Raw genomic sequence first — 22,025 nt, forward strand, 5'->3', positions numbered from 1 at the left:
GATGGGCACGCTGAAACGATGGCCGAAGGTGGGCGGCACCGGCAACCACTTGGCCTCTTCGATGCTGAGACACCACAACTGGATGTCTGCTGTCCAGGGAACTTGGATACGAAGAGAGAAAGCTCTCCATGTGGCAACATAATGAACTGCCGGCAAAGCAGGCACCCACTGACAGTGGAGGCTGCCTGTGCCAACTGGGAGACGGGGCAGGACTGGGCCGTAAGAAATGACAAAGACTGAAATTTCTCAGGCTGGCGAGAGCCATCTGTGCCCAGAGAGGATGGTGGGGGCCGAGTGTGGATCATAGCAGAGGATTTTCATTGTTTCTGTTGTTTGCTTGCTTCATTTTGTTTTATTTTATTTTCCTTTTGGATCTGATTTTTCTAGTGCTGCATGATAATTGTGGAGATATATAGAGAAGAATTGTTCATGTTTAATACATATTGGGTTATTTGCCGTCTAGGGGAAGGGATGAGAGGGAGGGAGAAAAGATTTGGAATAAAGGTTTTGCAAGGGTGAATGGGTGAAAATCATCTTTGCATGTATTTTGAAGAAAAGCTATTATTATTAAGAAAAAACAAAACCCCCAAACCCCAATACCAGAATTTTAGAGAAATTAGAAGCTTTGGACAAACTGATGCACAGGAAAGGCGCAGAACCAAAATAATAATAAATGACAAACAGAATCATAAAGGAAAATATTGGCAAAAGAAGCCAAATAGTGAAAACAACAACCCAAAACGAACCAGACCCAAACCCAGCCGGCCCTGGGCCTCTCCTCCCGGCAGAGGGCAGGATGTCCATCTGTCATCGGTAGAGTTCACCGTATTTGTGTTTGTAATTAGTTCTTTCTCTGAAACAGGGAAGACTATTCTGGAGGAAGCAGAGTTGGGGGAGCAGTGCTCCCAGAAAGCACTGTGATGTAAAAACAAAAGGTCTCGATCATTTGTTTTTTTTAAGAAATAGGACGGAAAGTCGACAGCAGCTCCAAACTACCCCTCACTTGGGATACGATGTGGGTCAAGGAAAGAAAGCCAAGGCGATATGTCCACAGAAGGTGGCTGGGGTGGAGATGGTACGGGACGGCAAACGGCCGGAGCCCGCCATTCTGGACAGAGAAAGGTTTCCTCGAGGCACAATAAAGTCCTCCCATCCCAGGGAAGGGCACCTCTCCATTTGGCAAAAGACGTTCTGGCTCATGAGAAAACAGTGAAGGCAGGATGGGGGTGATGAGGGGGTGGTGACAGGACAGGGACCCACTGCTGGGCCACCCCAGGCTGCTCCCAGCCCGAGCGCACACACCGCTGCTCCAGCTGGTTACTCCAGGGCATAAGGTAACGGGTGAGTTTAATCAGCCACTTTATTTCAGGGAACTACTCGTTAAACAACCAAAATCTCTGGCCAGTTGCACCAAAGCATTTTGTGGGCCGCGTTTTCCCTCGGCCGCCTGGCCAGATTTCTCTGGGCTCCGCTCGTTCCTTCCTTAAAGGAAGCTACTGCCCTCCAGGGGACACAGAATTCTACCTTTAAGGTGTCCCCGTGTTTAACCCCTTCATAAGCAGAAGGAGCGCCGAGAGACGCCTTGGATGGGTCGGCACTTTCTACCCATGCAGATGCTCACTGGGAGCAAACCCAGCAGTGAGCCAAGAAGGGAAAAGGAGGAGCTAAGTTAGAGACAACTGAGAAGTCGGGTTAATGCTATTGGAAAAAAGGGCGTTCCATCATCCCTGACACCGCGGAGGCTGGAACAGCTCTCCCTCGGGGAGCCAGACAACTCCTGCTACCTAAAGGCAGACCTCCCCCGTGAGCCCCCAAGCTTTTCTGGACGACAAAGAGAAGGGCGAGATCTTGACAGTGTCTGGAAGGGGGTTAAGGCCAACTTTTCATCGGAGGTCGGTCATGACGACCGCCCGGTCCACAACGGTCACGTGGCTGCAGGTCTGCAAGGGAACGAAGCACAAACCTCAAGTCCTGGGCCAGGAGCCCTGCCCAGACAGAGGCCCTCCCCGGGCGCCCCCGCCGACCTGTCGGCTTTACAAGGAGCCATGGCGGAGATCCCCAAGGGAGGATGGCCTGCTTGGGAAGGCCCCTGTCTGTCTTGGGGGTCCTAGAGCACCCCAGATCTGGGGCTTCAGTGATGGGCCAGAGATGGTGCTCATGGGGCCCGGTCCCTCCCGGTTCGCTCAGCACCCACACTCACACAGAACAGAGGGGGATCCTTGCAGTGGGGATGAAATCCTTTTTGGCGACAGGAAGAGATCTCCTCCAGTCCGTGGTCCGTCAGCCTAAAGAATCCTGTTCTGAAATGAGACCGGAGGGTCACTGGTGAATCCCAGCAGCCTGGACACACACGCTACCGTCTCCGTGCTCAAACTAACCCTGATCAAGAGAAGCAAAGGCAAGGACAGATCCCTTGGGGAGAAAGGACGAGGGCGGGGCCCAGGATGCTCGGGGGCCCCAGTCCCATTTCCAGCTTTTTCTGGCTTTCCTTTGGCTAAGCCTCCAAACTGTTGTCTGGAAATGACCTGAGGGGGAGGGGGCAGGCCAGCTTCCCCGGAGGCGCTTCCATTACGGTGCCCACGTATTCACAGACAGGGTGGACAGACCCAGATGGCCCCTCCTGCCAGGCCAGTGGGCCCTTGCAGAGCCCAGTCATTTACTCACTCCTGAAACTTGGGGGAGCAGACAATGGCGATCGACTCTGGCAGCATCATCTGGTAGGAGCAGTGCGTGTGCAGGTCCACGCTGGACAGGAAAGCCGTCTGCGTGGGGTGAGTCTGCACGGACACAAAGAGACAAACTCCCATCATCCCAGGAGCGGCCTGCGCCCTTCCCCAGAGAACGCCCGAGTCCTAAAAGCCAGGCCGGCTTTCTCTCGTGCTTGCTCTCCAGGGCCGGGCCCACAGCTGGTGCTTGGTAAATGCACCCGAACCCTGGTCTCTCCGGCCTCCAGGCCAGTGCCCTTCCCCAGTGCCGTGCAGCACACTGAGGAGAGTGGGAGGGGAGCATCTGCGCTGGGGACAAACTGCTGGAGCCGAGGAAGGAAGGCTGGAAGGTATTTTTGTGACAAAGTGGGGCCGGGACAAGAAAAGAGACGCGTGTGAAACCAGGAGGGGAGGCGACCCCCCCCTCCCCAATGGGGCCACATTGGGGAGACAGAACTGAGAGAGAAGCCACCGTCTGAGCACCTCGGGACACTCTGGGTGGTGGGCATGGCCACGGTTACCAGCGCTCTCCTCGGCTGGGCTCACTCCCAGTTTCTGCTCGTGGGCCGGAGCAGCCCAGGGAGGGCCTGGCTGCCAGGCCCCAGCAAGCCCCGGCTCCCACTGGGCAGAGAGAGAGCAGGGCAGGGGCAGCGAGGCCGGGGGCGCTTACATGTATCCAACCCAGGGTGATGAGGCCCTGCTGGTCCTGGATGAGGAACAGCTCCTCCTCATTCTCCGTGTTGCAGTAATCGGGCCCTGAACTCTGCTTGGGGATGAGGACGTGGGTGATGGTGAATTCATTCTTCATCTGCCGGAGGGCACGGAAGGAGAAGCAGAGTCACCCACGGGCAGCTGCTGAGGCTGCTCCTGTCAGCTCCACTCCCGACGGCCCCGGGCCGGGCCCTGGGCTCCCGGCAAACTGGCCCGAAGCTCGCCGAGACCTCCGGGAGCCTCACAACTGGGGGGTCCTGGGTCAGGCACGGGGTGGACGGGGAACCTCCGACATCCCATCATCCCTCTGCTAAGGGGCCACTGCCGAGGAGACCTGGGAGGGCTCTACTTTACCAGCTTCCCACAGAGGATCCCGCACGTCTCCACGCCACGGACAGTGTTGGCGTCGGCCAACTGGAGGAACTGTGGGCAGAGCATCTGGGGCACCACCACGTGGCGGAGGCCATCTATCGCAGATGCTGAAAAGGGCAAGGGGGAAAGGTCAGAGGCGACAGCCCAGGAGGTGCCGAGCGATACACCGTCTCCCCTGCCCCGGCCTGGGCTCTGCCCCACAGGAGCGGGGGGCCGGCTACTGCGAGACCTTTCCAGTGCTTGTCCACGGGCACCGAGGGTACATTTCTCCAAGATAACAGAGACCGAAACCATCTTAACAACCGGCATCAACAAAAGGGCGAAGCTTCTTGTACCAACAGGAAGAGAGCAGCCCCCCAGCATCTCCGGCCCAAAGCAGGCTGGCCACGTTTTGCTGAGCAGCCATGGCTGTATTTACTCTTCTTCTCCATTACTTGAGCTTTAAACACCAGCAAAAATAACTGCCTTCCCCTCCCCCTATCCAGCTTTGGCAGCAGAGGGTGACTTGGGGGTTATTTTGGGGAGCTCCGGGTGAGCAAAAACATGGCGCCCAGGCCGGTCCTCCACTCCCACTAGCTCACTGGGTGACCCTGGGCATGTAACTGATAAGTCTCTGAACCTTAGTTTCCTCACCTGAAAAATGGAGAAAACAATGCCTACGGCACTGAAGGATGGAAAACACCCTACACTCTGAAAAGCAACTGTCCAAGCAGCCATTACTCTCTCCCTAAGTGAGGGATGGGCCCTACAAGATTGAGCTCAGGGCCCCTTGGCCATTAGCCTGTTAAAGTCAAAAAGCAGAAGTCAGGAGCCGGGGGGGTGGGGGGAAATCCTGCATTTTCTGCCTAAATATCTGGATCTCTGTACCATGAGAGCATGAGCAGTAGTAGAACCCAGTGGAGCCCGAATGATGGACAATTTGGGAATCTAGAACAAAGAGCTTTTCCAGGCTCCCCTTTTCTGTGCATCTTTCTGGAAGCCATTATGCAGTGCTTCCTTAACTGGCGCTCCAGAACCCCTGACCCAGATACGATTTCACTGGCTTTTCCTGCCATGAGAGTGTGGGGAGTGGTCTGCACTGAACCCCGCCCAGGATTTCTGTCTCTGCACCTTCTCAGGTAGCCCGTCCACCATTCAACAAGGGGAGTTGGGGAGGCTGGCCATAGGACAAGGAGCGGAAGGAAGCCGGGAGCTGTTTTTCTGACCTAGTTGTCCAGAATGTTTATCTTGGCCAAGGCCCTGAGGGACCAAGATTGTTTTCAGGGGGAACACGATTCCCTGGCGTTACCCCCAAAACCAAAACCAGTTTGGTGCTGGGATGGAGCCCGGGAGGTGCAGAATTTCCTCTGAAAGGAGGATGGACATAGTGAGAAAAACCTAAATTTCTCCATAATCCCGAGGTTAGCCCCAGAATTAAGGGTTCTCACCCATGGGTGCTGAGACTGGTCCTTTTCTAGTTCTGGGGAAAAACAGGCAGCCTCACTGCTAGCCGGGAGGCTTGGCACGGAGGCCCCATTTCCGAACAAGAGAGGGGTGACAAGTGGCTCTCTGTGGCCAGTCTTCTCGGCCCACAGGATGGGGGACATTTTCACCCAGCCTGGTTCGGGTACCCCCCAGCCCAGGGAAAGAGGCAGCAGGGAGACTCACTGTGTTCTGGGCTGTTCAGAGCTCCAGGCTTCAAGGACCTGTCCACCAGAGGGGGCTTGGCTGGCGTGGGCCCCGGGCTGGGCAGCCCCGGCGCTATGGGCGCTGCAGGCAGCACCTCTGTAGGGGGCCTCTCCACACCGGGCACCAGGGGCCCACCTAGAACCTCAGGGCCTGGGTCCGGCTTCCCAAACTCCTGCACTATCCGCAGCCGCTCCTTTTCCAGTTCCTGCCGACGGATCATCTCTTCAAAGGCATGGAACTGTTCCTGCTCCGCCTGCTGCTGCTTCTGCTGGGCCACCCTTTGCCGTTCCTCCTCCAGCTGCTGCTGGAGGGCCAAGTTGCGAGCAAACTCCTCAGTTTCTTTCTTCTGCAAGGAAAGAGAGTGATTTGGGCTCACACTCCAGTGATCCCAAACCGCAGGAAAACAGGCAAGAAGGCCGCTCAGCAGCCACACAACTCCGCCGGGACCAGCTCCCTTATTGTGTCATCCCTCCCCCTTCTCCATTGCACCTCCTGGAAGGCCCTCCTCGCTACATGGGGCCGGTGCAACGGCCTTCTCACTGGACTCCTCGGACCCCGTCACCCCTTCTCAGGGAGGTTCCCTGGCTCCCCTTTGCTCCAGTGTTAACAACAAAGCTCTTTAAAGCTCTCCACACTTTGCCTCCAGCCTTCCCAGTGTCTTTACACTGCCCGCGGCAGCCTCGCGGTTCTCGGCCCATGCCGTCCATCTCTCATCTCTGAGCCTTTGCCTTGGGGGGGCTCCCGTGCCTCTCAGAATCCCCCCTGCCCTCTCAAGGGGCAAGAGGCCTGCCGTCCTACCGGCCCCCACGAGAGGCTTTCTCTCCAAAGCTCCCTTCCCTGCACTCAGGGGGCATCTTCTGGGACCGAAGGCCAGAAGGGTCCGGCACGCTAGCGCTTTCCCATTAGGATCAGGCTCCCGGAGGGAAGGGACGGCCTTTCTTTGCTCTGCTCAGTGCCGGACACACAGCCAGGGCTTACTAACAACTGCCCCTGCCCATTGGGGTCCACAAACCCTCAGCCCTCCTGGAGCTTCGCCATGCCCCCACCCCCGATCTGGGGCCTGCGGCATATTTCTGAGGGCCCCATCCCTGTTCCCCTGCATTCCTATTGCACTTAGTGTGGGTGGGGATGCCCCATTTTAGCCTTCTGTCCTCTCCCGGGAGACAGCAGCCCAAGGATTCCCGGCCTCCTCTTACACTCAAGGAGGCCGACTCCCGGGGAGGGGGGGGGGGGGGGCAACGCCCTGCCCCCAGTGCCCAGTCAGGGCAAGAGCAGCCCAAGTCTTCCCCAATGACTCTCCCATGACACGGAGGGGACAGTGGAGGAAGCGCCAGACTTCGAATCAGGAAGCCCTGGGTTCCAATACGGCCTCAGAGATGAAATATGTTTGCAAATCTAAAGTGCTACAGAAATGTGTGAGCTGCCACGACACTGTCCCATTGCAGCTCCCTCAGGTCTGGCTAGCCCAGTCCCCCAAGAAATCAGCGCGGGCTCCAGCCGCTGAGGGCTCTCGGGTCCGGGATGACTGACCTTTCTCCCAATGTATTCCACATATTCTTTGGTGTATCTCTTCAGCAGCTCCTCCTTCAACTCTTCTGCTTTGGGAAAGGCGATCTCCTTGAGTTTCTGGGACACAACGAAAAGACAGGAGGTTAAGGGGCATCCCCATCTTGTTGGGGGAGGGGAGAGTGTCAATGATGAGTGTAAGATGGATAAGGCCCCACCAGGGATCTGAGCGGCCCCTCCCGGCTCCTCTGAGGAGCTGCAGAGTCCTGGGGGCCTCAGAGCTTGCCATGATTCTGATCGAGCCTGTTTTTTTTCCCTTCTCTTCTTCTCTTTCTTTTTAAATTTCTTTGCTATGGGGGACAGCTCTTGAGGAGGGAGAAGAGGAGAAAGACGAAGAAATCTAGGCAATAAAAATAGGCAAGGGGGAGGCTCGGTGCGGGCCGGCTGCCGTGGCCGCTCTGCCAAGCCAGGCGGGAGCTTCTCGGGGCGAGGCCAGCGTGGGGGGTTCTGGGGGAGCGGGAGAGCGGGCACCTTCACAGTGTCCTTCTTTTCCGGGATGACCGCCGTCTTGTAGTCTCTGTGCTTCGGGAGCTTCTCGAGGAAAAGCCTGAAAGAGAAGAGTGGCTGATTAGCCTCCAGAAACCCAGTGGGCCTCCAGTCTCAGTAGGCCCAGCATGCCCGGTGGGCTCCGGTGGGTAAGAGCAGGGTCAGGCCAGCAGGAGGCAGGCCGGCCTGGGCGAGACCCCCACAAAGAAGCCCCACAGGAGCCTGTCCCACGTGCATTGTCCTCCAGGTACATCCGTCTCCAGGCAGGTGGTCCAGAAGCCCATGCAGAGGGAGCGCTCACTGGCAAAAGGGCTTTTTCAGGAAGCTGTCGTGAGCATGGGTTAGGGCTGGACTGTGGCCTCCCACAATGGATCCAGCCCCTGGGAAGGGGATTAAGCCTCCTGAGGCTTCCTGCTCTGCAAAGCAACTTCCTTTCCTGAGAAACGAGAGGCCGGAGACCAAGAGGTTAAGCCCCCCCTCGCAGCTCTCCTTGGGGGGGAGGTGCTCCTGGAGCCTCCTCAGCCACAGCCAGCACCAGCCTTTGTTGGACTGCTTACTCCAGGGCCCGGGAAGCGATTGGGACCAACTCACTCTGAAACGTTCAGTCACGGGCTCGCTTCTGCTCTGCGTAGAAATCCGCCTCCAGCAGCTAACAGACGTGCTGGCGGACCTTGGGACTGGAGCTGCTTTTAATAGGTCCGAATCCAAATAAATGGCAGTGGGGGCCAAAACAAACAGCTGGAACATGCCCTGCCAACGGCCCGGAGATCCTGGAGACAGGGGAGATCCCCAAGCCAGGGCTGGGCTGGTGGCCTTCCCTCCCTCCTCAGGAGTAGAGGCCCGAGGGCGACAGGGTGGGGGCAGCTCATCCCCGGGCTGGCGGAAGCCTCAGCCCAGGGTCAGCAGAGCAGCCAAGGAGCAAAGGCCTGGCCTGTCCCCCTGGGGGTGGAGAAGCTCTCCCCGAGGTGCCCCTGCCGGTCTGGGTGCCCCTGCCCACCGAACTACTTCCCTCCCTCTCCAAAGAGAAGTTTCCCTGGCCTGCCCTCAAGGAGGCTGCAATCTAATGGGGAGACAAAGATACAAGATACAAACACTAGAAAACCAGGCCTGAGTCAGAGAGACCCAGGTTCAAGTGTCGTCTCAGAACTCACTATCGGTGCAACCCTGACCCCCCCCCCCCATCTCAGTTTCCTCATCTCTAACATAATAGGGGACACTAACAGGACCTCTGCCCACTGCTCCCTGCCTGACCGGAGAGGATGGACATCAGAGCTCCTTCCACAACCTCCACTGAGTGACGATGATAATGGAGATGGTGGCAGATGCCATTTACACAGTGTCTCCCCTGTGCCAAGCGCTTTCAGTGGTCTCATTTGGTCCTTACAACACCCTGGGAAGGCAGGCAGAATTATGACTCCCCCTTTCATAGATTGGGAAACTGAGGCAAATAAGGCTAAGTGACTTGCCCAAGCTCACACAGCTAGTAGGTATCTGAACATCTGAGGCTTCCTGACTCTGGGCCTGGCACTCCAACCATTGCACCACCCAGCCAGTGGTCCCACTGCCCCCTTGGCTGCTCCTTCTCCTGTCCCCTGGATGGAGAGGAGGGTTCCTTCCAAATCTTCCATTTTCACCTGAAAGTGGGACTTGGGCTGGGGGTCTGCCCCCATCAGGGGCCCTCAGAGCTGGGGCTTCTTCCACGGCCTGGGCAAAGGCTGCCCAGCATTTTACTGGGGTGAAATGGCCGAGATAGCGTGCCGAGCCAGGGGGAGGAGGGTGCTTCCCTTGGTGCTTGTGTTCTGTGGGCAGAACACTACTGTACTGTCCTGTCGTACTGTCCGCATCCCTGCGGGCTCAGGGTACCCGCCAACCCAGGCTATGGAGGGGACACTGATCAGGGAGGAGGCCCGACTCCAGCCAAACGGAATGATCCTCCCGGCTTCCTCAGCGGGCCCTCCCCCCTCTGCTCCTGCTTTTCAATCCTCTGCTGCAGCCAGGAAGTTCTCTCCCAAGAAGGTGCTGCCAGTGCCTTCCCCCTCCTGGAGCCTCTGGGGTGACTCCCTTCACTGCTCATCCATCCTCCCAGACCAACCTCCACTCCCCAAGCACCAGTGCTCAGTCATACCGTGCCCGGAGCCCAGGTAATATCAGAACCTCAGGCCTCCAGGGGCCTGGGCAGAGAGAGATGGTTAAAAAAAAAAAAAGATGCTCTGAGGTCAGGCAAGGAAGAAACCCATCCTTTCTAGGAGGGGAAGCGGGGAAGGCCTCCCGGCTCTGATGGGGCTTTTGGCCTGAGCCTTGGAGGCAACGAGGATTTTTAAGAGGCCCAAAAGAAGGGAAGGCCCTCCTGGAGGAGGGGACAGTACAAGCAGAGGTTCGGAAGTGAGAAAGGGCAGAGCCTGAACCATCCAGCCTCACGCTGGTGTGGGACAGATGGAGGAAAGTGAACTGCAAAGGCAGGTCAGGGGCAGAGGGTGGAGGGCCCTGAACGTCAGCCTGAGGAGCCTGGGAAACCTCGTGAGGGCATCTGGGTCACAGAGACCGATCTGGCAGCAGGAGGGGATCAGAGGGGAGACCATAGGCTGGAAATGAGGGCTTTATCGGGCCTGGCAGCAGAGGGGCTGGGGAGGGAGGAGCTACTGGCTGGGCGGATGCTGACGGAGCACAGAGGGACAATGAAGTATCTCAGGGAGGGAGAGAACAGGGGAAGTTGGGACAAAGAAGAAGATTCAAGGGGAAAATGAGGGGAGCCATGGGCAGAGGGAGTGGGCCGAGGGCCTGGAAGGCAGTGGCAGCCCCTCGCCACTTAGAGACCTCCAGAGGGCTCAGCGTCAGTCCTCCACTGCAGCAGGGGTGCAGACCCTCGCCCAGTCCCAGGGGAACCTTAGGCTTACTCCCCATCCGAACTAGTCTGGAGGTTAGTTCCCTTGGACAGGGATGCAAACAGGCCAAAACAAAGGCAGCACCGAGCCGCCATCCACACAGGAGACCTCTGGGAAACCTCCCTTTAGATTTCTGAGACTGAGATTTAAAGCCACTTCTTTAAAGTCTGTTTGTAAAGAAACCACAAGGCACTCATTGGCTCACCCCCCCAAAGAGCCTACTATGTGCACAGCAGTCCAATACCCGGGGTTCAAGTTCCGTCTTAAAGCCTTACTCCCTGGGGCCGCTGGCTGGGCCCCCATTCTGCCTTTAAAGAGCCGAGGCTGCAAGAGCTCCGCCTGCCCGGCTGGGCTAACAAGGAGGGTCCCAATCGGTCAGGGGGTCACCACACACGTGTCCCCCTCCCCAATATCACAGCTTTCTGACACCTGACAGGATAATCTCCAAGGAGTGACCGTGCCCCCGACCTCACCGCAGCCTCTACGACACAGGGCAGAGGATCACAAAGTGCTCCCGGCATCCCGGAACAATGGTTCAGCCCAGTCCTGACCTCCCCCCAGATGCTGGGCCCAGAGCTGGGCCTTGGAGAAACAAAACCACAGGATGGTCTGGTCCCTGCGGACTCACGAGGGAAGTTTGGAAGGGGGAAGGCAGTAAAGTTACAAGGGGAGGACGGTTTTGCTCTGGCGATGGCAAGAGCCGTGCCTTGTCCAAAGTCACTACAAGAGTCAGCTGGGGCCCGGCACAGGGGGCTGGGCGGGCAGACCCCCTAATCCCAGCTGAGTGATGCTGGGCAAGGCCCTTCATCGCTGTGAAAACGGGAGAAGGGAAGAGCCAAGAAAGCCCCGCGGGCCACGAAGACAAGAGACAGACGGGCCAGACAACTACGGGCTCCAGGTCTTAGCTGGGAGGGGCGGCGGAGGCTCAGGGAGGGGGACATGGTGGCTTCTGGTCATCCAGCTCCTGGCCAAGCTGGGGCTCCTGGGGGAGGTGGCGGCTTCGAGGCCTTTTCCCTAAGGGTTGGACTTCCCGGTCACTGGGAGCCTAGTCCAGATCGTGAATGCTGTCTACAGCAGCAGCTTCCCTGGCCAGAGAAGTGTCAGACTCCCACCCGCCCCCAGCAAGGGGAGAGAATGGGCAGGCCCGTGTGAGCGCTGAACAGCTGCAGCCCAGATGTGGCCAGGCGGCGGGGTCACATCTGACTGGGGCCCAGGGCGGGCAAACATGTCAAAGGGGAGAGAGATTCATCAAAGGCTGCACAAAGGCCTCCAGTCCCAAGGCCCGGGGGCCTCCCGCCCTCCCCTGCCCACAGGGAGGGGAGCACAAGAGGCTGCAAGAGGCCCTCGGAGCGGAGCGCAGGGAGGCCCTGCCTCGCTGCAGCCCAGATCCCTTCCCTAAAAGCTCACCAATGCCCATAAAAAGCTCTGAGAGCGTCCGCCCGCAGCAGGGGTGGCTCCTGCTCCGTTAATCAGGGAAAAATGCGCCGAATTCCTCCTGCTGAGGATCCTTCCCCGAAGCTCGGGCCTACAAAGGGCAGCACATTCCTAGGGGAAGGGGGGCTTCTGGGAGACTGGCGACTGCAGGAGCTGCGGCGCCCGAGACAGTCGCTCCGAGCAAGCCTTTTGGACCTGCTTTGGGCCTGGCTGCTCAGGCTGTGGGCCGCCCAACGCTCATATTTTAAATGCAGAAAAGAAAATGCTGCAGACTACAAAGGGAACCAAGGGCTTGTTTTCCTGTCTGAAATCCTCCCCCGGGCTCTGAAGCCTGAAGAGCTCAGCTTTGGGACCCACTTGCAGGTCGTGAGGCTGGGGAGGGGAGCAGCTACAAGGAAGTGGGGTGCACTCCCAGTAGCCCCCGGGCACATCTCCTTAAGGACAGTAGAAAGAGCACTGGATTTGTGGCCGGCGGTCTCCGTCCCTGAGCAAGGCCCAGCACTGGGGCTCTTGGGTCTGAGGATAGTGAGTTCTGTGACTGCGGAGGGGCGACGGGCTGCCGGGGAGCTTACCCCCTTTACTTTTGACTCTCTGCATCCAGCATGGTGACTAGTACACAGTGGGCTCTTCACAATGCTTACTTTTGTCTGTAGGAATTTGGACAAATGATGAACCCCAATTTCCCCGTCTATTCCCCAGCTTCCTTCAAGGCTGTTCTGATTTCGCTTTCCCCCTTCTGAGATGACCGCCTGACTACTCTGCTCCCAGTCACGTTCATGTTTATTTCCCCATCAGAGCGTGCGCTCCTGAGGGCAGAGGCTGGTTTATACCTCAGTGCTCGAGCCTGGCACACAGCAGGTGCTTAATAAGTGCTTGGCTGAATGTCAGCCTTCCCCTGGAGGGGGCTGCCTCTGGACTCTCCGGCTCACTCTCTGCTCCCCCTCTACAGTTCTGCTTGCTTGGACTCCATGGAACCGGATGCCTCGTACCTGGGGACCCCCTCCCTTCCCCCACAGGGCAGGGACTGTCTTCTTCCTCTGTAGTCTCAGTGCTCGGCAGTGTCTGGCACACAGTAAGTGCTTAATACATGTTTACTGAATTGACTCCTATCTCCCCAGGCTGCTGTGGGCGGCCAAAGCATCTGAGGAATGTGAATGGTCTTCTCCAGAAACATTCAGAGGCTTCACGAGGAAGTGCCCGAGGACGCCCCCAGCAGCAGGGAGGCTGGCGAACACTCTCCCAACCCCAACCCCGGCTCCGAGCAGGGGCAGGTCTGCCCTCCGGCCATCCCCAGCCAGACACGGGAGGGAAAGCCGGCCCTCCGGGGCGCCGCCGCCGCTGCTGCCGCCGCCTGTCTCTATCTCTGTTTCTCTGTGAGATGAGCTCTCTCTGGACACACTTGGGTTTCTCAGCCCCAGAAATGCCTGGGGTCCGAAGGAGCCCCAGTCATTGAAATGTAACAAAAAGTTAGAGAGCCAGGGACCGAGGGGGCGGGTGGGTGAGGCTGTGTGTGTGTGTGTGTGTGTGTGTGTGTGTGAGGGGGGAGTATGTATGTGAGGGGGTCTGTGTGAGAGTGTCCGTGTGTGAGAGTGTGTGTGTGTATGTGAGGGGGTGCTTTCTGTGTGAGAGCGTGTGTGTGTGTGTGTGTGTGTGTGTGTGTGTGTGTGTGTGTGTGTGTGGAGCTGTGGGAAGGGTTCCCCTGCACAAGCCACAACAACCATGAGAAGCTTCCCTCGGACACCGATTGCCCCAGTGGGCCCTGGACAAGCTCCGAACCAACCAGTTGCCGGGCCGGGCCCTTCGGCCGCGTGCTCGGGGCCTCCGCTGTGGGGCCGCTCATCGAGCCCTCCCCTCAATGACGCATAGAACAGAGCAGACCGTACGACCAAGAAGCCGACTGTGGACAGCCTGCCGGCCTCCATGTAAGGGGAGCTTGGCGCCCAGAGCCCTCTTCCCTGGGAGCCTTTTCCCTGAGAGCGGACGCCCTGAGCCGTTGGCACCATGGGGAGAGGAGAGAGCCAAGAGCGGGGACAAGGCTCTCCCTGCCTCTGATCTCTCCAGCTCTGCTCACCCCAATGCTCCTCCTAAAGCTGAGCTTGAGGACTCCGGTCTCAGAAAGCTGCAGAGGTTCCTTCCCAGATGTAGGACCGTGCTTGGGCCTGTTTGGCATTTGACCAGTAGCGCCCGGTACAAGCTCCACAACGCACTCTCCTGGCATTTCTCACACGTGACACTTTGTCTCCCCCTCCCCCCCCCCAGCCTCTTCTCAATCCCTGACCTCCTTCAATACCCCCCTCAGGGGCAGCCTCCTCGGCCCCCAAGCTGCTGATGTCTTTTCCCCCTTTTAAGAATCTGAAGCACTTGGGGGCAGGGATGGTTTGTGTGGTAGTAACCCCAGCACCCATGAGAACACCTGGCACACAGCAGGTGCTTAATAAATGTTCACTAACTGGCCGGTGGACGCTACTGAGATCTGAAGCCAACGGCTGGAAACATTGCCTTCTGGGGTAACATCGCCCCAGTGCAGAGCGCACCTGCAGCCCGCCAGGCAGTGTGAGAGTGATCACTGGGGAGGGGAAGGGAACGGCTCTTACGTGATGTATTTGTTGTAGAGGATGAAGGCGTGCTCGATGTTGCCCTCCTCCGAGTAAATGGACGCCATGCGGATAATCTCCACTCCGGACCGAAAGTACCGGCGAGGGGGCACATCTTCGTTGACCTCCACCGCGCTGCCCACCTGGATGAGGGCTCTGACCCTCTCGTCGGGGGGGAGGCTCACGTCCCCGTGGTCAGGCATCAGGCCCAGGACGTTCTGGAGGGGAAAGGGAAAGCACACGGTTCTTAGAGCCTTAGCCCACCTCGCTCAGACTCCCCCGAGGGGACACTGCCCCATGGATCACCAGCCTGGGCCTGCTTCCCCCCGGGAGGCTTCCAGGGGCCACTCAGAGCAGCCCCGACTGCTAGAAGTCTTTCCTCACATTTACAACCACCACCGCCAGGATGGCTAATCCTTCTACATCCCACTCCACACCAGGCCCACGAAAGGTGCTTCACCATTATCTCCTGGCACCTGCACAAAACCTGGGAGGAGGAAGGGGCTTTTTGGTAAATGTCTCTCCCTGCAGCTTCCCCCAGTGGGTCCCTGGGGAGACAGGCAGAACAAGACTAACGCCTGCAGCTCTCCGTCAACTTCTGGAGAGACGCCACGTTCCCCACTTGGCCAGCTCCCGGAGTCTCCCTCGGGGATTCTCCCAGTGGGCTGCCCTCTGGAAGCCCCGTGGGTGCCCCCAAGAGTGGTCTGGCCAAGGCAGGGCACAGTCAAGAGTCACAGCCATCAGTTCCGGATATCAAAACTTGAAGAGGACCAATCGTCACTATGAGGAAGAGGGAATAAGAGAACTGGGGAAAAGAAAAGGGGGGGGGAGGTTAGTTGCCTTCAGACATTTAGAAGCTTGTCTCCTAATGGAGAGGGCTTCCTAAATAGAAGGGGGCTTGACTTGTCCCTCTTGGTCCCAGGGAGCTGAGAAGCCGGGATCAGCGGGTGGAGTTTCAAGAAAGGGTGATTTGGGTTTCAGGCAGGCAGGTTCTCCTTAGGCGGGACTGGTGACTGGGATATCTGAGCCGGCTCAGGGCTCAAACAGAGGCTGATCTGGACCGTGTTTACAAGAGTCTCCACCTGAGATTGTGGAATCAGAAAAGGAGGAATGGCAAGGAAGTGGTAGAACCAGAAAGAGGCACTTGCACCAAGCATGAGGGCTAAGAAGGTGGAGCCGCCCTGCCCCGTTCCCCTTCCTGCACCACCCCAGGGCTCACACCGGGTCAGGAAGAGTGTCCAATTTCTTCAGCCTCTCCTCACCGGGGGCTTTCAGTTATAGCACTGCCAAGAGGAAGTGTAACTAATTTTCCTTAGTCTACTGGGAGGGCAGTGCTCTGCCGCTAATTTTGTAAATCTGGGCAGGGGAGCAAGTAGAAGAACCAGCTCTGACTACGTCTTGTTAGTCCTCGGTCCGCTCCTTCCGTCAAGTCTCCATCGTCCGTCTTAGCACTGCAAGGAATTGAAGATCTGAAAACAATTTCCAGAGGGCCGGTTTCTATTAAACCACTGAAGGGCAAAAGGACAGGTAATAACTTTCGAATGCAACACTGTCCTCTGCCTCAGGCCCCAGCTAAGTTTGACAGAGAATCTACCCATTCCACCTTCAAGACTGAATACTAGTCATTCCGTGTCTTTGGGGTTGTATCTGAAATTCCCTATTGGAGGTGGGTTGGCTCTGAGAACCAGGGGGAAATGCCAATGTGTTAAATCACCAGTGGCTCTGTTAAAGATCCATAATGATGTCAGGTCTCACCCTGGCATTGGATGACTTTTGTTGACTGGCTGCCCTTACCACTTCAGCCTCATTCCCACTTCTGGGCTCTCCATCCTAGTCTTCCTTAGCTCTTTGCACCTTTCATGGTCTGACAGGAGCTGGACTCCACACGCCTACTTAGGTCACTTCACACCAGAATGTCTTCTCTTCCCTAGGCCAGATCCCACACTTCTGATCCCTAATTCACAGACCTCCTGGAAGACTCCCTAGTCCAACTGCAGGGGCATTGGCTGGGAGGAGGAAGAGAGGCCTCCAATAAACTTTTCTTTTTTTTCTTTTTTTCTTTTTAATAACTTTTTATTGACAGAACCCATGCCAGGGTAATTTTTTTACAACATTACCCCTTGCACTCACTTCTGTTCCGATTTTCCCCTCCCTCCCTCCCCCCCTCCCCCAGATGGCAAGCAGTCCTATACATGTTAAATAGGTTATAGATCTTGGATACAATCTATGTGTGCAGAACCGAACAGTTCTCTTGTTGCTCAGGGAGAATAGGATTCAGAAGGTATAAATAATCTGGGAAGAACAAAAATGCAAACAGTTTACATTCATTTCCTAGTGTTCTTTCTTTGGGTGTAGCTGCTTCTGCCCATCCTTGATCAATTGACACTAAGTTAGATCTTGTCTTTGTTGAAGAAATCCACTTCCATCAGAATACATCGGATAAACTTTTCAACTAAGTATTTCCTTCTGCCTAGGAGGAAACTTGGATTCTGAGAGGGAAAGGGATTTGGCTGAGGCTATACAGCCTGTGCTGACAGTTTTTAGACCCAGCCTTATCCTTGTGCACTCTGGATAAGTCACTGTCTGAACCTCATTTTTCACTCTGTAAAAGGAGGGTATTAGACTAGAATATCTTCTAAGGTCCCTTTAATGCCATGATTCAGTGTGACTAAAGTCATTCTAAGGAGGACTGTGGGAACTGAATGTGGATCACAACGTAACACTCTCACTCTTTGTTGTCGTTTGATGTGGATCACAATATAACACTCACTCTTTTTGTTGTTTGATGTGGATCACAACATTATATTCTCACTCTTTTTGTTGTTTGTTTGCATTTTGTTTTCTTACTCATTTACTTTCCTTTTTGATCTGATTTTTCTTGTGCAGCAAGAGAATTGTATAAATATGTTCACACGTATCAGAATTAATATATTTTAACATGTATAACACATATAGGATTGCTTGCCATCTAGGCGTAGGGTGGGGAGGAAGAGGGGAAAATCTGACACACGAGGCTCTGCAAGGGTCAATGTTGAAAATTTACCCATGCATGTTTTAAAAATAAAAAAAACTTAAGAAAAAAAAAGAAAAATAGAAAGTCACTCTAACTTTAAATGTGTTTTCAACGCAGCAAATCACTTTGTACAAATGCTTAGAAATAAAGATGCCTGCATAGAGTTAGAGGGTACCCATCTAAAGTCATTTACAGATGAAAAGTGGCTAATACTGCATATACACTGTAAAGACTGGAGTCAGAGGACAAGCCAGGCTCAATTCCGGACTGGTATTATGTGTGCCCCTTCTGGGAAGTCACTTTGCCTCTGAGCCTTTGTTTCCTCATCCGCAAAAAGAGCCAAAACTAGGAGATCTCTAACAGTCCACCTCACTGCAAGCCAGTGATCCAAAAAGATGGAAGACAATAAATGAGGCAGGGCTGCGAAATTATCTCTAAAGTCTCCCCATTAATAACAGTGGATTCATCACGTTCTACTCGGTACCTCACTTCAGTTGTGTGTGCTAAAAGAGAAAGGAGAAACAGGATTAAGTAACAAAAAGAGGTTGAGTTGAAGCAAGACAGAGGAGAAATCTGTGCTCACATCATTTTGAAAGCACCAAAGGATGAGTTCACAAGTTAGCCATCTTGAAGAGGATCCCAGGATCAAACTACAAGAAAATCACAGGAAGTGTCATCTCCTAAAAAAGGAAATCGACAACCACTGGCTCAATGTGAGCCTACTTTGTCACCTCTTTAGAAAAGACTTCCCTCCTCTTGGCAGCGGGGCAGGGAGCTGAGCAGGGGATGATGGGTAGAGAAGGCCTTGTCCATGACTACATGTGGTCACTACACCAGTTGGTTTGGCTTTAATAAACAACGGAGGGTTTATCTAATGCGAGGGGAGGAGAGAAGGAAGACTTTATTCAGAGATGACCGTGATGTAAAAACAAATGGCAACGACAACTTATTTTATAAAGATTTTGGTGAGAATGATTCGTGTACATACACTTAGGGTACTTTCAGTGAAAAGGTGAGAGAGCTGGTTTGCAGCCCATTTCCTATAAGGCCACAGAACTAACTCAGAGGCGTAGAAAATACAAGCAATTCTGCTTTATCTACTGATTACTGCAGGTGTCTGAGGAGGCAGAACAGGCAGCTTTTCCAAGCCTTTTGTCTGACACCTTTCAAGAAAATGCGAAGATCAGATGCTCAGTTCTTTGCTCCCCTGATGATGAACAAGGAAAACTTGGAGGAGAGAGCTGGATGCTGACTCAATACATTGGCCATTGTCCTGGACACTGTCCAGCACATCATTCAGATGGTGGGTTCAGATGGTAGGGTATGACTGTATCAAGCCCCAGAGTATTCCTACAAGTTTTCTTCAAAGGCCACTTAAGAGACCAATCGAATGGCATAGATGAGAAAAACTAAACAGATGAAAAATGTCTATGACAAACTGTTGGTTGAATCAGTCCATCAGTCCATAATAATAAAAAATTATTATGCACTGACTGGTACTGCCCCAAGTGTTGGGGACACAAAGAAAGGGTCCTTGCCCTCAAATAGTACACACTCTACTAGGGTGGATAAAATGAAAGGAACTCTACAAATGGGATAATTGGTGCCAGTCTACAGAGGGATGGCAATAGAATTAAAAGGGTTCAGAAAAGGCTTCCTGTGAAAGGTGGGGTTTTAATTGGGACCTGAAGGAACCCAGCAGGTCAGGAGAGTAATGTGGGACAGGGAAAACAGATGCCTGAAGTTGCAGATGGAGGGTCTTGTTTGAGAATCAGCAAGGAGTGCAGTTCCCTGCATCATGCTGGGGGAAGCTAGAAGGGGTCAGGCTATAAAGTTGTAGTTGAGCCATTTCAGTTGCGTCCAACACTCAACCTTTTTAGGTTTTCTGAAGTGGTCTGTCATTTCCTTCTCCAGCTCATTTTACTGATGAGGTAACTGAGGCAAACAGAGTACAATGACTTACCCAGGATCACACAGCTAATAAAGATCTGAGGCTGGATTTGAAATCAGGTTTTTTCCTGACTCCAGGCCCAGAGCTTCTATTAGCTGCACCACCTAACAGCTGAAAAAAGCAAATACTGCACTTCATATTTGATCCTGGGGTTAATCAGGTGCCATTTAAGTATTGTTATTGGGGGAGGGGGGAATTATCTTACCACAATTTAAGAAGAATGGTTGGGAAGAAAGGATGATAATCAGCATGGTGGCAGCATCAGGGGAGCTTGGCAACAGACGGGTTATGGAGGCTGGTGAGAGGAGTCAAGGATGCAGGAGGAAGAGGGAAATCCGGAAGAGTGGAGGAGGGGATGGAAGAAAGATAAGGAGGGGGTTGGAGGAGGGAGCTTAAGATATCTGCTGGGCAATGTCTAGTTTGATATGTCCAATAGGCAGCTGGAGATGTGAGACTGGAGGTTGAGAAAGAGGTCAGGGCTGGAAATCCAGGAATCATCAGACTAAGAAGTATTCAATGAATCCATGAGTTGATAAAATCCCCAAGTAGAAGAGCACAGAAGAAAAGGGAAGGGAAACTGAGGCAGGGAGCGTCTGCTCATGTGGAGTAAGAAAAGAAGAGGTAATTAGAGGGGGCCAAGCAAAAGGAGGGGTATGAAGGGCAAGACTAAGACGGGAGGGGAAGGGAAACAGAGACAGGGAGAGAGAAAGGAGACAAGAGACAGAGAGAGACAAGACAGGGAGACCAGAGACAAGAGGACAGAAGAGAAGCAGAGAGAGAGGAGGGTGAACGACAGAGAAGAGAGATAGAGACATAGGATGGAGACGGAGAGACAGAGACAAGAAAGACAGGGAGACAGAGTCAAAAGACAAAGAGAGACAGAGAGGAGGCAGAGACAAGAGAGACAAAGGCACAAGAGAGACAGACAAGAGGCAGGGACACAAGGACCCGAGAGGGAGAGCCAGAGAAGAGGGACAGAGACGCTCGGGGTGGGGGTGGGGGTGTCAAGGATACGCGGCAGGAGGGCGCAGCCCCCGCAGCCCACGGGCCCGAGCCCGGCCGGGGCCGCGTCACTCCCTCCCCTTCCCCCCTCCCCCTCCGCCTCCCCCTCCCCGCCGCTCCCACTCACCGGCCTCTCCGCTTCCGCGGTCCGGGCCTCCCCCAGCCTCGTTCTGGTTCCCTCAGTGCCCCGCCCCCGACGGCGGCGGAGACGTGTGGGTGACGTCACGTCCGGCGGCGACCCCGGCCGAACCGGGCTCCGCTCCACCCCAAGGCCGAGAGGATGGGGCCTCGTGGGCCCGCCTCCGAGTGCGGCCGCCGCCAATGGGGAGCCGCGGGGCGGAGGCCATCTTGGTAAAGGAAAGCCGTCGGAGAAAGGGGGCTCGGGAGTCTGGCCCCACTCCCGGGGGCCTCCTTCGGGCTTTCCTCGGCGGGGGACGCTGGGGCGCTTGGGCCGTCCCTTCGCCGGCTCGTTTTGCGACGGGGAAGCGGAGGCCGGTAGGGTTCGGGAACGTGCCCAGGACGCCCCCAGCTCGGGCGAGTCTGGGCCGGGGTTTGGGCTCCGGCCCTCGGGACTGCGGAGGGGCCCAACCCGCCCGATCTCGTTACGTCGGGCGGGCCGTGATCGTTACATGGAGCGCTTGGGACCGGAGCGCTGGAAAGTTGGCCGAGGACTTTACGTGGCTTAACTCCTTCGGGAAGCCCCGCTGGGGGCCAGGCGGCGTGCTAAGTGCTGGGGAAACAAAGGCAGCAAAACGGCCCTCCGGCAGCCTCCGATCGAATGCGGGCGCGCTCACGCGACCCGGGCACGAGCAGACCCTTCCCGCTCCCCCCCTCCCTCCGAGGGGCTGGGGGCCCGCGGCGGGGGAGATGCATCCTCTGGGCCTCCCCAGTTTGCTAAGTAGGGATCTGTCAGAGCTTGTGTCCTTCCATGCCGACGCAAAGAAAATTTTATTGGAGAATAATAGGAAAGGGGAGAACCAACGAATGCGTGCAGAGTCCATCTGGGTGCATGCCCCCAGCCTGCAGATAAGCTCGCTGAAAGTAAGCGTGGTTCCCTTGTTTGTGCGCGCTGCCCTCGGCCTCTCGCCCAGGAAGCATCCGAAGCCGGATTTGAACCCCTGAAGATGTGTTCCAGGCCTGGCACCCTCCCGGCCACACCTGGCCGCCCTTACTAAAAGCTTAGGTAGTGACCGACTGGTGGAAACTTTTTTTCCCCCTAGCAGTCGGGATCGATCGATATTCCGCCGCCAAAATAGTCTTGTAAGGGATAGGTCCGACCAAGTCATTCCCCTGGCCAACGATCGCCAGCGGTTCCCCAGGGCAAGGCCGCGGGGTCCCTCTGCACGAGTCCCCATCAGGTTATTTCTTTGATCCACCAGTCATGGATAACCTCGCCTTCAAAACGCCATTGCTTCCATAGCTTGCTTGCCACACCTGGATGGCATCGACTCTTCTCTGTCAGGAGAAACCCTTATTTTCCTTCAAAGCCCAGCCTTGGTTCCCTTTCCCTCTTCAGGTCCAGTTGCTCACTGCTGTCCAATCCCTGATGTGATTTGGGTTCTTCTTAGCCAATAAATTTATCAGTGATAATGCTTGTTGATTGGTTGAACACTTTTATTACTTATTATTTATTATATTTAT

At 55.5% G+C, this 22,025-nt stretch overlaps 1 protein-coding gene across 1 annotated transcript; it reads right to left on the reverse strand.

Moving 5' to 3' along the window:
* Positions 1-545: 545 nt before the first annotated feature.
* STAMBP (STAM binding protein) lies at positions 546-20,702 on the reverse strand. Its single transcript, XM_031949637.1, has 10 exons — positions 20,512-20,702; positions 14,419-14,636; positions 7,494-7,569; positions 6,987-7,082; positions 5,436-5,802; positions 3,771-3,895; positions 3,376-3,513; positions 2,665-2,777; positions 2,201-2,300; positions 546-1,940 (listed from the first exon to the last, which is right to left on the reverse strand). The coding sequence occupies exons 2-10, from the start codon at positions 14,619-14,621 to the stop codon at positions 1,884-1,886; spliced, it is 1,275 nt and encodes a 424-aa protein (XP_031805497.1). The 5' UTR covers positions 14,622-14,636; positions 20,512-20,702; the 3' UTR covers positions 546-1,883.
* Positions 20,703-22,025: the final 1,323 nt, after the last annotated feature.

This window comes from Sarcophilus harrisii, chromosome 2, assembly GCF_902635505.1.
Source record: "Sarcophilus harrisii chromosome 2, mSarHar1.11, whole genome shotgun sequence".
NCBI classification, from domain to species: domain Eukaryota; kingdom Metazoa; phylum Chordata; class Mammalia; order Dasyuromorphia; family Dasyuridae; genus Sarcophilus; species Sarcophilus harrisii.

Coding starts and splice junctions, on each gene's coding strand:
- STAMBP (XM_031949637.1), bottom strand. CDS start 14,621: ATGCCTGACCACGGGGACGTGAGCCTCCCCCCCGACGAGAGGGTCAGA. Junction 7,083..7,493: donor AAAAGAAGGACACTGTGAAG/GTGCCCGCTCTC, acceptor GTTGTGTCCCAG/AAACTCAAGGAGATCGCCTT. Junction 3,896..5,435: donor TCTGAACAGCCCAGAACACA/GTGAGTCTCCCT, acceptor TGCCCTTTTCAG/CATCTGCGATAGATGGCCTC.